We start from the raw sequence: 14169 nt of genomic DNA, 5'->3' as shown, positions 1-14169 counted from the left end.
TCAGTGATGCCATCCAGCCATCTCATCCTCGGTCGTCCCCTTCTCCTCCTGCCCCCAATTCCTCCCAGCATCAAAGTCTTTTCCAATGAGTCAACTCTTCACATGAGGTGGCCAAAGTACTGGAGTTTCAGCTTTAGCATCATTCCTTCCAAAGAAATCCCAGGGTTGATCTCCTTCAGAATGGACTGGTTGGATCTCCTTAAAGTCCAAGGGACTCTCAAGAGTCTTCTTCAACACCACAGTTCAAAAGCATCAATTCTTCAGCACTCAGCCTTCTTCACAGTCCAACTCTCACATCCATACATGACCACTGGAAAAACCACAGCCTTGACTAGACGGACCTTAGTTGGCAAAGTAATGTCTCTGCTTTTCAATATGCTATCTATGTTGGTCATAACTTTTCTTCCAAGGAGTAAGCATCTTTTAATTTCATGGCTGCAGTCACCATCTGCAGTGATTTTTGAGCCCCCCAAAATAAAGTCTGACACTTTTTCCACTGTTTCCCCATCTATTTGCCGTGAGTGATGGGACCAGATGCCATGATCTTCATTTTCTGAATGTTGAGCTTTAAGCCAATGTTTTTGCTCTCCTCTTTCACTTTCATCAAGAGGCTTTTTAGTTCCTCTTCACTTTCTGCCATAAGGGTGGTGTCATCTGCATATCTGAGGTTATTGATATTTCTCCTGGCAATCTTTGATTCCAGCTTGTGTTTCTTCCAGTCCGTTTCTCATGATGTACTCTGCATATAAGTTAAATAAACAGGGTGACAATATACAGCTTTGACGTACTCCTTTTCCTATTTGGATCCAGTCTGTTGTTCCATGTCCAGTTCTAACTGTCACTTCCTAGCCTGCATACGTATTTCTCAAGAGGCAGGTCAGGTGGTCTGGTATTCCCATCTCTTTCAGAATTTTCCCCAGTTGATTGTGATCCACACAGTCAAAGGCTTTGGCATAGTCAATAAAGCAGAAATAGATGTTTTTCTGGAACTCTTGCTTTTCCATGATCCAGCGGATGTTGGCAATTTGATCTCTAGTTCCTCTGCCTTTTCTAAAACCAGCTTGAACATCAGGAAGTTCACGTTTCACGTATTGCTGAAGCCTGGCTTGGAGAATTTAGAGCATTACTTTACTAGCATGTGAGATGAGTGCAATTGTGTGGTAGTTTGAGCGTTCTTTGGCATTGCCTTTCTTTGCGATTGGAATCAAAACTGACCTTTTCCAGTAATTTTTCTTCAATAAGTAATTAGATAAATAAACCATCTCTTTAGGTATTGAACAGCTGGAATCTAGAAACAGTCGCTCAATATACATAGCTAGCTTTCCTTCTTTAAGTAAACTCTTATTTGAGAACATCAGTACAAACATCAGTAAACTTATACACTATAGAATGTGTCAATGTGAGCTGCTTTGATGTTGTTGACGTTAACTTACACATGCAGAAAAGTTGATTCAATAGTTTCTTTGATTCTAAAAATTAATACTCAGTCTTCTTGGGTCAGGAAGATCCCCTGGAGGAGGAAATGGCAACCCTTTCTGGTATTCTTGCCTAGAAAATTCCATGGACAGAGGAGCCTGGTGGGCTACAGTCCGTGGGGTCACAGAGTCAGACATGACCGAGCACATGACACACTTTCCACACAGGCACACATATGTATTATAAGATGTAAAAATAAAGACACACATATGTATTATAAGATGTAAAAATAAAGACACACATATATAAGATGTAAAAATAAATTACCTGTGAAGTTAGATGTTTAGAAATTTTACTAACCACCTTAAGGAGGTTTTTTACTAGTGAAATTTATTTAAGCAATTTATATATTACATTTATAAATTTTAACATTATTATTACCCTGATTTAACAGACTAAACTTTCTCAGGTACTTAATTTATATAAAATCTGGTAAGTTAAACTTACGCATATGGTAAGCTTTAAGTTTTTTTAAGTGTTTGACTATTACCTATAGACTTGATGGGATTTTTTTTTTTTTTTTACTTAAAAATACAAATTAACTCATTGCTCAATTATGTAACTTATCAGGGCTTCCCTGGTGGCTCAAACAGTAAAATATCTCCCTGCAGTGCAGGAGACTCACCAGGAAAGTCCCCTGGAGAAAGAAGTGGCTATCCACTTGAGTATTCTTGCCTGGAGAATTCCATAGAGAGAGAGGAGCCTGGAGGGCTACAGTCCATGGGGTTGCAAAGAGTAGAACACAACTGAGCAACACACACATATATATTGAGGTACAAGTTTAGTTCAATTCAGTTCAGTCACTTAGTCTTGTCCGACTCTTTGCAACCCCATGAACCGCAGCACGCCAGGCCTCCCTGTCCATCACCAACTCCCGGAGCTCACCTAAACCCATGTCCATCGAGTCGGTGATGCCATCCAACCATCTCATCCTCTTTCGTCCCCATCTCCTCCTGCCCTCAATCTTTTCCAGCATCAGGGTCTTTCAAATGAGTCAGCTCTTCGCATCAGGTGGCCAAAGTATTGGAGTTTCAGCTTCAACATCAGTCCTTCAGTGAACACACAGGACTGATGTCCTTTAAATATTAAATATACTTGAAACACCAAATGTGCACAGAGTCCTTGACATTGCATTAGTGGTAGATCTTTCTAAATTTTCCTATGGCTATCTCATTATCTCAGGCATTTTGAAGTACTTTTTCTTGTATTATCTAAGATGCTATCTAGACTGGTGGGAAACTTCTCAGCAATATTTACAGTGACTTTGGTAATGCCTTCTACAGCAGAGGTGTCATAGCTTCCTATTCATCATGGTCCACACCCTGTATTGAATCATACTACCAATAGCATTCTTTCCATCTACTAGTGAAATCTGCAAGTCCCACCCAAGGCTACTACATAACTTGACTGAATTTTATTATTTCTTTGACTATCAAGATATTATCTTTCCATTTAGATCTTAGGATTTTAACCTAATGGAATCTTGCTTTTCTCCCCCAATATTTTCCTATCCAGGAGGATTAAAACCTCTTGGAGAGTCTGATTAATTGAGAGGTATCACTTATATCTCTCTTTGACTATATGCTCACAGTATTTCAGGCCATCCTAACTGGAAGAAAGATTGTAAAAATGAGATACAAACTGAGAGAAAAGTTGAAAATAATACTTTTCTAGGCATTTTTATATATTCTTGATGACATTGCAAATTTCCTCTTATTAAAAATGTTCTCCTTTGCCTCTACTAGAGTCCCCACCATATAGTTCAGTTCAGTTCAGTTCAGTCACTCAGTCATGTCCAACTCTTTGCAACCCCATGGACTGCAGAGTGCCAGATCTCCCTGTCCATCACCAAGTCCCGGAGTTTATTCAAACTCATGTCCATTGATTCAGCGATGCCATCCAACCATCTCATCCTTTGTCATCCCCTTCTCCTCCTGCCTTCAATCTTTCCCAGCATCAGGGTCTTTTCAGATGAGTCAGATCTTTGCATCAGGTGGCAAAAGTATTAGAGTTTCACCTTCAGTCCTTCCAAAGAATATTCAGGACTGACTTCCTTTATGATGGACTGGTTGGATCTCCTTGCAGTCCAAGGGATTTCAAGAGTCTTCTCCAACACCACAGTCAGAAAGCATCAATTCTTCGGTGCTCAGCTTTCTTTATAGTCCAACTCTCACATCCATACATGACTACTGGAAAAACCATAGCTTTGACTAGACAGACCTTCATTGGCAAAGTAATGTCTCTGCTTTTTAATATGCTGTCTAAGTTGATCATAGCTTTTCTTCCAAGGAGCAAGGATCTTTTAATTTCATGGCTACAATCACCATCTGCAGTGATTTTAGAGCCCCCAAAAGTAAAGTCTGTCCTTGTTTCCATTGTTTCCCAATCTATTTGCCATGAAGTGATGGGACCAGATGCCATGATCTTAGTTTTCTGAATGTTGAGTTTTAAACCAACTTTTTCATTCTCCTGTTTCACTCTCATCAAGAGGCTGTTTAGGTCTTATTTGCTCTCTGCCATAAGGGTGATGTCATCTGCATATCTGAGGTTATTGATAGTTCTGCCAGCAATCTTGATTCCAGCTTGTGCTTCATCCAGCCCAGCATTTCTCATGATGTACTCTGCATATAAGTTAAATAAGCAGGGTGACAGTATACAGCCTTGACGTACTCCTTTTCCTATTTGGAACCAGTTTGTTGTTCCATGTCCAGTTCTAACTGTTGCTTCCTGACCTGCATACAGATTTCCCAGGAGGCAGGTCAGATGGTCTGGTATTCCCATCTCTTTAAGAATTTTCCACAGTTCGTTGTGATCCACACAGTCAAAGGGGTGGCATAATCAATAAAGCAGAAGTAGATGTTTTTCTGGAACTCACTTGCTTTTTCAATCATCCAGCGGATGTTGGCAGTTTGATCTCTAGTTTCTCTGACTTTTCTAAATCCAGCTTGAACATCTGGAAGTTCATGATTCACATATTGTTGAAGCCTGGCTTGAAGAATTTTGAGCATTACTTTACTAATGTGTGAGATGAATGCAATTTTGCGGTAGTTTGAGCATTCTTTGGCATTGCCTTTCTTTGGGATTGGAGTGAAAACTGACCTTTTCCAACTACAGTAACCCTGTAGTTACTCTTCCCTTAATAGCTGAAGTCTTCAGATATCTTTATAGCCAGGTAGTATAGTAACCTAGAAGCAAGCACTCAGATTCCCTGCTGAGAAGCCAGTGTTGTAGCCAACAAGGGGTCCCGTGGGTTGAGCCGCCACATTGAAACTTTTTCATGGTGGCCGGGGGCCAGATCTTTCCTGTGCTTGCTCCACAACGGTTCCACTGAAACCAGACTCACAGATTATATGGTATTCTCCCTCAAGGCTCTCAGTTCACATTGCTGTAACATATTTTGCTCAGAGGAATCAACTTATCACAGAATTATAACATGTCCTGACTTGCAATATTTTTTTTTTCAGTGACAGCCTTTTCAGTTTTCTGGCTCAAACCAGTTAAGCACTCAGTTGAAGAGTGTGCTTCCATCTTTAGACAATTATTGGGTTGGTTAGTTACCAATGTCAACCTACTTTTTGAAGAGAATTTCTAAAATGCTTCACTTTTTACTTTGAGACATTATGGCATCTCAGATATTTTAAATGAAATAAATTCTAAAGAAGCATTTTCTCTGCTCATGATGTGTAATTATCTCTGGAACATATATGAATGCAAATCAAAAATTTAAAGTATATTAAAATATTACATTATTTTGAGATCAGTTATTATTACTTTATAAGAATTTTTGTACCAAAAAAAAAGATTTGTGCTTTATTCTCTGGCCACTTGTATTTTAAATGAAAAATTCCTATTTCAAGATACTTAACACATATTAAAATTATGTGCCACATTTGGCAATGTTCAAACAATATATTTTGGGTATTGAAGTCTATTTAAAATAATTGATTATAAAAAGATCTTAAGGAAAATATTGTTGTTGGAATCAACTTCCCAAGATGACTAATTACAGAGGCACATCATTCATCTTGATGGAGGAGGTTCCTTGCCTTATACTTAGTATATTTTTCTTTTGAATTTGTTATATGCTTAGATACTGTGACGGAGGAGGCAATGGCACCCCACTCCAGTACTCTTGCCTGGAAAATCCCATGGACGGAGGAGCGTGGAAGGCTGCAGTCCATGGGGTCGCTGAGGGTCGGACACAACTGAGCGACTTCACTTTCACTTTTCACTTGCATGCATTGGAGAAGGAAATAGCAACCCACTCCAGTGTTCCTGCCTGGAGAATCCCAGGGGCGGGGGAGCCTGGTAGGCTGCCTTCTATGGGGTCGCACAGAGTCGGACACGACTGAAGTGACTTAGCAGTAGCAGTAGATACTGTGATAGATACTGGCAGTACAAAAAACCCCAAGACATACTATCTGCTTTTAATTGCACATAATCTAAAATTCTAGAGTTCATATTTTTTACCAACTGTTAATACATGCAAAAATCTTTCAAACCCCTTTTTAAAAGTTGAAGTATGCTTGATTTACAATGTTGTGTCAGTTTCAGGGGTTAAGCAAAGGGATTAAGTTATATATATGTATGTGTGTGTGATTTTTCAGATTCTTTTCCATTATAGTTTATTACAAGATATTGCTTATAGTTCCCTGTGTTATACAGTAGGTCCACTTCTTTAGTTATGCTTTGAAAAAATCTGAAAAGCTAAAGATTACTTATATTTTCCTTGAAGAAGAAGCCTAGAGCCTGACAGCTAACCTTGTTTTACCTCTTTGCTTTCAGTGAAGTCATGAAAATGAAAAAGAGGTATGAAGTGGGTTTGGATAAACTGGATTCTGCTGCATCTCAAGTAGCCACAATGCAGTTCGAGTTAGAGGCTCTACATCCTCAGTTAAAAGTTGCTAGCAAAGAGGTTGATGAAATGATGTTGATCATTGAGAGGGAATCTGTAGAAGTTTCCAAAACTGAAAAAATTGTGAAAGCTGATGAAACAATAGCAAACGAACAAGCTATGGCTGCCAAAGCCATCAAAGATGAATGTGATGCTGACCTGGCGGGAGCTTTGCCCATATTAGAGTCAGCACTGACAGCCCTTGACACCCTCACTGCACAGGTAAGAGCACAGCCTTCGGCTTGCTGGGAGACCTGTTAGCGTAACTTAAGGAAGTGCTTGCCATTTGTGCTGCAGTTTGGTCTTGTCTTTCCAAAGTCTCCACATTGAATGTGATTGAAATCATTTTCAAATTGGCCAAAAGATTCCCTAATTGACCTGGAAAAAAGAAATGGACCTGCAAGACTAAGACAGTTTTGGAAAGAAAGTTTCCAAATGTTCTAAACAACCATACATCAATCATTATTTCAGGAACTTTGCAGAGCAACTTTAATTGACAGGGGCATAAATATACACTTTTATTCTATGTACACTTTTTCATATTTAGAAACTTGTAGCTGGATACGCCTTACAGTATATATGGTAAGGTGCTGAGTCAGTGTTTGTCAGTGGGTTTTTTGTGTGTGTGATACATATGACAAGTTATTTATGATTTTTAATTTATAATAGCATAAAAATTTATAATGTTTATACAATAAAACAAAATGTTTTATTTTATAATAACATAGCTTTGATAGTATTAAAAATTAAGACATGAAAGGGAACATTTCAGTTAAGAAAGATTAAAATGAATTTTGAAAAATAGTGTTGGCAATCTCAGCTAAACTTTTGGGTAAATTAGTAGAGGATGGGACTTCCCTTGTGGCTCAGCTGGTAAAGAATCCTCGTGCAATGCAGGAGACCTGGATTTAATCCCTGGGTTGGGAAGATTCCCTGGAGAAGGGAAAGCCTACCCACTCCAGTATTCTGGCCTGGAGAATTCCATGGACTTTAGAGTCCATGGGGTGGCAAAGAATTGGACACGACTAAATGACTTTCACACGCACGCACAGGAGAGGATGTGTTAGATCTTTTCTTCACAACTTCCTCCAAAATAGGTTTCAGATAGAAATTTAAATATAAATTGTTATATTATATTATAAAATAGTATAAAATATAGGTCAGATGTTAATAATTGTGGAATATAAGCTAGGACTGAAGATTTCTTTGGTATAAGAGAAATCAAAAGAAAACACTAAGCAATATTGTTTGTAATATATATGCTCTGGATACTGTCTTGTATTTTTCATAAATAAGAGAATTTTTGTACCTAAAAATGTAATGGTACATTTTTGTACCTAAAAAAGTAATGAATTTTAGTACCTAAAAATCAACACATTTTATTTCATATAAACACCATGGATAGAAGTTTAGAAATACTAAGGGAAAAAATCTTTCAACTGCATGGCAAACAAAATATTAATATATTCTGTGTGTAAACCTCTTACAAATCACTAAGAGAAAAAAGTAGCTCTAAAATTATATAGTAAATGATATAAAGAAGTACTAGTTCAAAAAGGAGGAAATGCAAATAGTTAATAAGGGTATGAAAATATATCATAGCTCCCTTGTATTTAAAGTCTATACAGTTTATGGAATTCTCCAGGCCAGAATACTAGAGTGGGTAGCCATTCTCTTCTCCAGGGGATCTTCCCAACCCAAGAATTGAACCCAAGTCTCCCACATTGCAGGTGGTTTCTTTATCAGTTGAACTACTAGGGAAGCCTAAAGAGTACTGGAGTAGGTAGTATGTCCCTTCTCCATTGGATCTTCCCAACCCAGGAACTGAACCAGGGTCTCCTGAATTACAGGTGGATTCTCTACCAGCTGAGCTACCAGGGAAGCCCCAAAAGAAATACAAATCAAAATAAAATTTATTTTGCCTGGTAGAATGCTTACCCGTGTTGTTAAGGGTATATGTAATAAAACAGGCACCCTTATATATTATCTGCAGGTCAGTTTGTCAATATTTGTCAAAAGCTTTAAAAAAAAAGACATTAAGACTTAAATTGTAATAGTAAAGAAGAAAAAGGCATGGAGTGTTAGAATTAAGGTTCATATCTATGCATCAGAAAGCTATGCAGCATTAAAAGCGATGTAAATGTTTACTAGTCTGAGAGTATGTTTATTATATATTATTAAAATAGAACAGTTTAAAACAGCATGTATATTAGATATACTATGATTCCATTGGTTAAAATAGGGCAAATACACTGGTTTATAGCATATACATATGAAAAAGATATAGAGAAATGTAAAGTAAGATGTTTACAGGAGCTAACTATATATGATTGGTTTTACAGAAGACTTATGTACAGTTTCTCAATATTTTTCTGTTTGCATCTCTAACTTTTATAGTTTTTAAGAAGCAGCAAAGCTCTTCTTTTGGGACAGTCAATAAAAAGCTCTTTCATGTGTTCTTGAAGTGGATTTCATGTCATAAGTGATCTCAGGGTATTTTCCCATTACTCCTTTTTATTTTTAACTTTGCCTTTGAGATAAACTTCTCAACACTTCATGATACAATTCTATCACTGTCACCAGCTTCTGACACTGTCACTTTCAGTGAATAGTGAGTTTCTATCTTATGGTTTAGTTTGAAAATAGGAACTAAACACAAGTCATATGTAAACAATTCTTGCATGTTGTTATTTCAAGGACATTACAGTGGTAAAATCCATGAAGAGTCCTCCCGCTGGTGTCAAGCTTGTTATGGAAGCTATATGCATCTTGAAAGGCATCAAAGCTGACAAAATCCCTGACCCAACAGGTACAGGGAAAAAGATTGAGGATTTCTGGGGTCCTGCCAAAAGACTTCTTGGTGACATTCGATTTCTGCAGTCACTTCATGAATATGACAAGGACAATATTCCTCCAGCTTACATGAACATCATAAGAAAAAATTATATTCCAAATCCAGATTTTGTTCCAGAAAAGATAAGAAATGCTTCCACAGCAGCCGAAGGTCTGTGCAAATGGGTCATAGCAATGGATTCATATGATAAGTAAGTAGTGACAAAAAAGAAAACAGACTTTTTTTTCAGGGTTCTTCAGGTAATATAAAACCTATGAACTACATAGGTGAGAGGCTCCTCAGAAAGTCAGGTCTAATGCCTGCTCTGACATGTTTACTGGAGGCAAGACTATACCAACTACATAGTATAACACAATGATGTTTAAACTTTTTGGACTCAGGAACATTTTCTTGTTTTTGTTCAGTGGCTAATGAGTTAGACTAGTTTCCATAAACACTGTAATATTTTACGTGTATGTGCTTATTCTCCTTTCCCCAACTCACCAAAATTGACACTGGCAACAATTTAATATTTATCTATGGTTTTTTAAAAAATCACTTGTTTAGGGGCTTTCCTGGTGACTCAAACAGTAAAGAATCTGCCTGCAATGCAGGAGACCCGAGTTCAACCTCTGGGTTGGGAAGATACCCTGCCTGGAGAATTCCATGGGACAGAAGAGCATGGCGGGCTATAGTCCATGGGTCACAAAGAGTCAGACGTGACTGAGCGACTAACACACATATGCAGTCACTTATTTGAACATATTATATCTATTTGATATCTATTTTGAGAATCATATTTTATTGCTGGTATTAACTTTGTTAAATATAAGATATAGAAATCAGTGTAGGTTTTATGTGAAGATGTGTTTCGAGTTATAATAAGGATTTTAGAAAAGTAACTCATGTATTCTACTATTGTATGAAAATTGTGTAAATCTTAATTATGTTGAATTGGTTCACAGTGCTTTTCAGGTCTACTATATCTTTCTACCTTTCTGTATGTTCTACTAATTTGGGGAGTTTGATATTGAAACTCCACCTAAAAATCTTAATTTATTAACTTAAAATAATTGTAATATATAGTAGTAACATATATAAATTATGTAAAGTATTATGTATTATGTATGCATATATAAATTATGTAAATTATGTAATATATAAAATTATGTAATACATAATCTTGTTCTGTATTTTCCAACTCTCCTGTAAAGGTGATATCATTCTTTCATAATTTAAAAAAATTAAAAAGTAAATTCAGTGATGAAAAGTACATTAGAATATTAAACATGTATTTAATTTTTCAATTTTACTTGTGGCAGAGTGGCAAAAATCGTAGCTCCCAAAAAGATAAAACTGGCTGCAGCTGAAGGGGAGCTTAAAGTTGCTATGGATGGTCTCAAAAAGAAGCAGGCAGCACTTCGGGAAGTTCAGGACAAGCTGGCCAGGCTTCAGGACACACTCGAACTAAATAAACAAAAGAAAGCGGACTTAGAAAACCAGGTATAGTATAATACAGACAGACATAGGCAAATCTTCAGTTACTCTAAATAAGAATAATGTTCACGCAGCCTCAAAAACAGCGATACTGTTTTCTTCCTGGAAAACTTGTCAGGAGTTGGCAAACAGTGGACCACAGGATAAACCCACCTTTCTATGGCCCACAAGCTAATAATGACTTTGACATTTTTAAATGATTACATATTAAATGATCATACAAGTTTCTATATAATATCCTCAGTTTTGCTTCTTGGTCCATGACGCCTATAATATTTATCTTCTGGCTCTTTATCCCACAATCGCCAACCATCTCTACTATAGATTACTAGAATATTGAGCTAAATTATTTAAATTATTCTTCATTATGAGTGAGAAAATGGAAAACCAAACTGTTAAGTAACAGTTATATAAAATTTAATGGCAGAGCTGAGATTAGAACTCAATACGCAGAACCATACTGTGTCCACTGGAAATGTTTTTAAGACTAAAATCATTACTCCAACTTAGTGATACCTTTTGTAAAAAGTAATTGCTAGGATCTGATTATGTTCCCCAGAAAAGTCCAAGTATTTTGATATACAGTCAATATTTATTGAGTGCTTATCATGTGCAAGGCACTGTTGTTCTGAGAGCAATGTATATTATGTCACTGATTCTCACAAAAGCTTTCTGAGGGAGGTAATCTTTTTAGATTGTTTTCTAGTAACTAAAGCACAGAAAAATTAAGCAACTTGCTCATGGTCAACCCAGTTTCTAAGTTTAGATGCAAGTCCAGGCAATCTGACTCTAATACTTTTCTCTTTCCCATCCTACTAGGCTGCTTCTTTCTGTACAATATGTGCACAAATTCTGTATTTGTACAATCTGTGATATTGTGCTAATCTTGAAAATGTGTCCTATTATTTGGCATGGTCTTCAAGTGATCAATTTTTGTTTAAATAATAAAACTAATAGATAGATATGTGGTTGCTCACTGTAAACATTTTTCAACTGTGCTGTATGTTTGAAATTATTTGTTTTTCCTAATAAAACACTAGAAAATTATGGTAATATAAAATGAATGTGTGTACTAAAAGCTTGCTTTTGGAAGAGAAATTTTGGTTAAAATTTTTTACATAGTAGTTTCTGATGACGACTTTATTATTGTCCAAGACCTGATTAAACATTTTAGTTGAGAGAAGAATGTGTGAAGAAAGAAACCAGGATGAAAAGGGTAATAAAAAGAGGGAAAATTAACAGGAAAGGTTTTTAAAGAAGTATCAAAAATCTAATTCCATACCTTCTGCTTTTTTAAACCCATCTTTATGTAAACTCTTATGGTATTTTATATATTTAACTCTAAAGGCATTTATTATAATTAATATAAATATTAATAGCATAGGAAAAAGTACAAGCCAAATTCCCATTCTAAAATAATCTAAATGTCTATGTTTTTATCAATAATTTACTTCTTTTCATGTAAATTATTTCATTTTGAACTTTAAGATAACCTTTACTTAATCTTGTCATCCTCTAAAAATAATAAGTCACTTAAAATTAATCAAAATAATTCAGATATTCCACTGGAACATTGCTATTGCATGGTTTAAAATGGCTTTTGCCCAAGTTTTCCAGATTTGTAATTATACTTCCTCTTTTTTGAAAATAACATTACTTAATTATGTATAATCAAACTTGGTTGACAGTCTTATGCACAAAGTAGGCTCTCAGCTATTGACTGATGTCCTAATTTAAGGTTAATTGCAAGTGTCTGAGTAGGCTGACACAATTTAGCAGCTTGGAAATTGTGCTTTGTAAGTAAGCATAAATTATTAAAACCTTTAAACATTTAACCTTTAAAATTATCATTAAATCAACCGTAAGTTAAATGAGGGGAAACGTTCATAGAATATTTAAAATAAAATGCACTTTGATTATTAAAATGGAGGGTAAAACTTTCAGTCTCTCATAACCGTAGCCCATTTCCTTAAATAGAGCAGTTGTTTGTGTTATATGATAAATATCTGTTATGAGTTTCACAAATTAGATTAAAATACTCTCTTTACTATGAAAAAAGTCTAAAAGATCATGGACTGTCCTCTTCATAGTGAACTACTGCACATTTTTCTTCCACAGAGAGATAAAAAAGGAAAACTCCAGGTGTAACTTTGTAATTAAAAATTTATCCCTGAGGTTAAAATCTGTAAGAATTTTTAACTTACTCTACTCGTAGGTGTTGATAAAAGTTTACTTCTATTTTTGAGGTTGACCTGTGCAGCAAAAAGCTAGAACGAGCTGAACAATTGATCGGAGGCCTTGGGGGTGAGAAAACACGATGGAGCCAGACAGCTTTGGAGCTGGGGCAGCTGTACATCAACCTGACGGGGGACATCCTCGTTTCTTCAGGAGTCGTGGCTTACCTTGGAGCCTTCACATCTAACTATCGACAGGTGGGGAATACTTGTCAACCTCTGGGGTCTCCTCTTGATCCTCCTGGTACACCCAACATTAATCTTGGATTTTGTTGTTGTTGTTGTTTGGATTTTTTGCTAAGTATGAGGGAGAGAAATGTTTGCAAGTGATTTTTAGTTGTATTTTTTAATTATTCAGTAAGTTAGCTTGGTGACAAAAAAAATGCTATATTAAATACTCTTCTAATTGTTTTAGAATTTTTTTTGAAACAAAAAGATCTACTTTAGGACATCATGTGAAATGGTTCAGTTCAGTTCAGTCACTCAGTCGTGTCCAACTCTTTGTGACCCCATGAATCGCAGCACGCCAGGCCTCCCTGTCCAACACCAACTCCCGGAGTTCACTCAGACTCACGTCCATCGAGTCAGTGATGCCATCCAGCCATCTCATCCTCTGTCGTCCCCTTCTCCTCCTGCCCCCAATCCCTCCCAGCATCAGAGTCTTTTGCAATGAGTCAACTCTTCACATGAGGTGGCTAAAGTACTGGAGTTTCAGCTTTAGCATCATTCCTTCCAAAGAAATCCCAGGGTTGATCTCCTTCAGAATGGACTGGTTGAATCTCCTTGCAGTCCAAGGGACTCTCGAGAGTCTTCTCCAACACCACAGTTCAAAAGCATCAATTCTTCGGCGCTCAGCCTTCTTCACAGTCCAACTCTCACATCCATGCATGACCACTGGAAAAACCATAGCCTTGACTAGACGGACATTTGTTGACAAAGTAATATCTCTGCTTTTGAATATGCTATCTAGGTTGGTCATAAATTTTCTTCCAAGGAGTAAGCAGCTTTTAATTTCATGGCTGCAGTCACCATCTGCAGTGATTTTGGAGCCCCCAAAAATAAAGTCTGACACTGTTTCCACTGTTTCCCCATCTATTTGCCATGAAGTGATGGGACCAGATGCCACGATCTTCATTTTCTGAATGTTGAGCTTTAAGCCAACCTTTTCACTCTCCACTTTCACTTTCATCAAGAGGCTTTTTAGCTCCTCTTCACTTTCTGCCATAAGGGTGGTG

General features: G+C 36.7%; 1 protein-coding gene across 3 annotated transcripts in view; it reads left to right on the top strand.

The window, feature by feature from the left end:
• The window catches only part of DNAH7 (dynein axonemal heavy chain 7), a 266322-nt gene that overhangs the window by 162470 nt on the left and 89683 nt on the right, over positions 1-14169 (top strand). For all 3 annotated transcript variants that reach the window (XR_006058804.2, XM_042244009.2, XM_004004780.6), the window contains 4 exons: positions 6262-6592; positions 9068-9414; positions 10526-10706; positions 12947-13132. Coding sequence is in view for 2 of the 3 variants with exons in the window: in XM_042244009.2 (XP_042099943.1) it covers positions 6262-6592; positions 9068-9414; positions 10526-10706; positions 12947-13132 (1045 nt within the window). In the remaining variant the exon portion in view is untranslated. The remainder of the gene's footprint in view (positions 1-6261; positions 6593-9067; positions 9415-10525; positions 10707-12946; positions 13133-14169) is intronic.

This window comes from Ovis aries, chromosome 2 (genome assembly GCF_016772045.2).
Source record: "Ovis aries strain OAR_USU_Benz2616 breed Rambouillet chromosome 2, ARS-UI_Ramb_v3.0, whole genome shotgun sequence".
Classification (NCBI taxonomy): domain Eukaryota; kingdom Metazoa; phylum Chordata; class Mammalia; order Artiodactyla; family Bovidae; genus Ovis; species Ovis aries.
The sequence above is the reverse complement of the archived record's forward strand: the minus strand, read 5'-3'. Positions and strand labels throughout refer to the sequence as shown.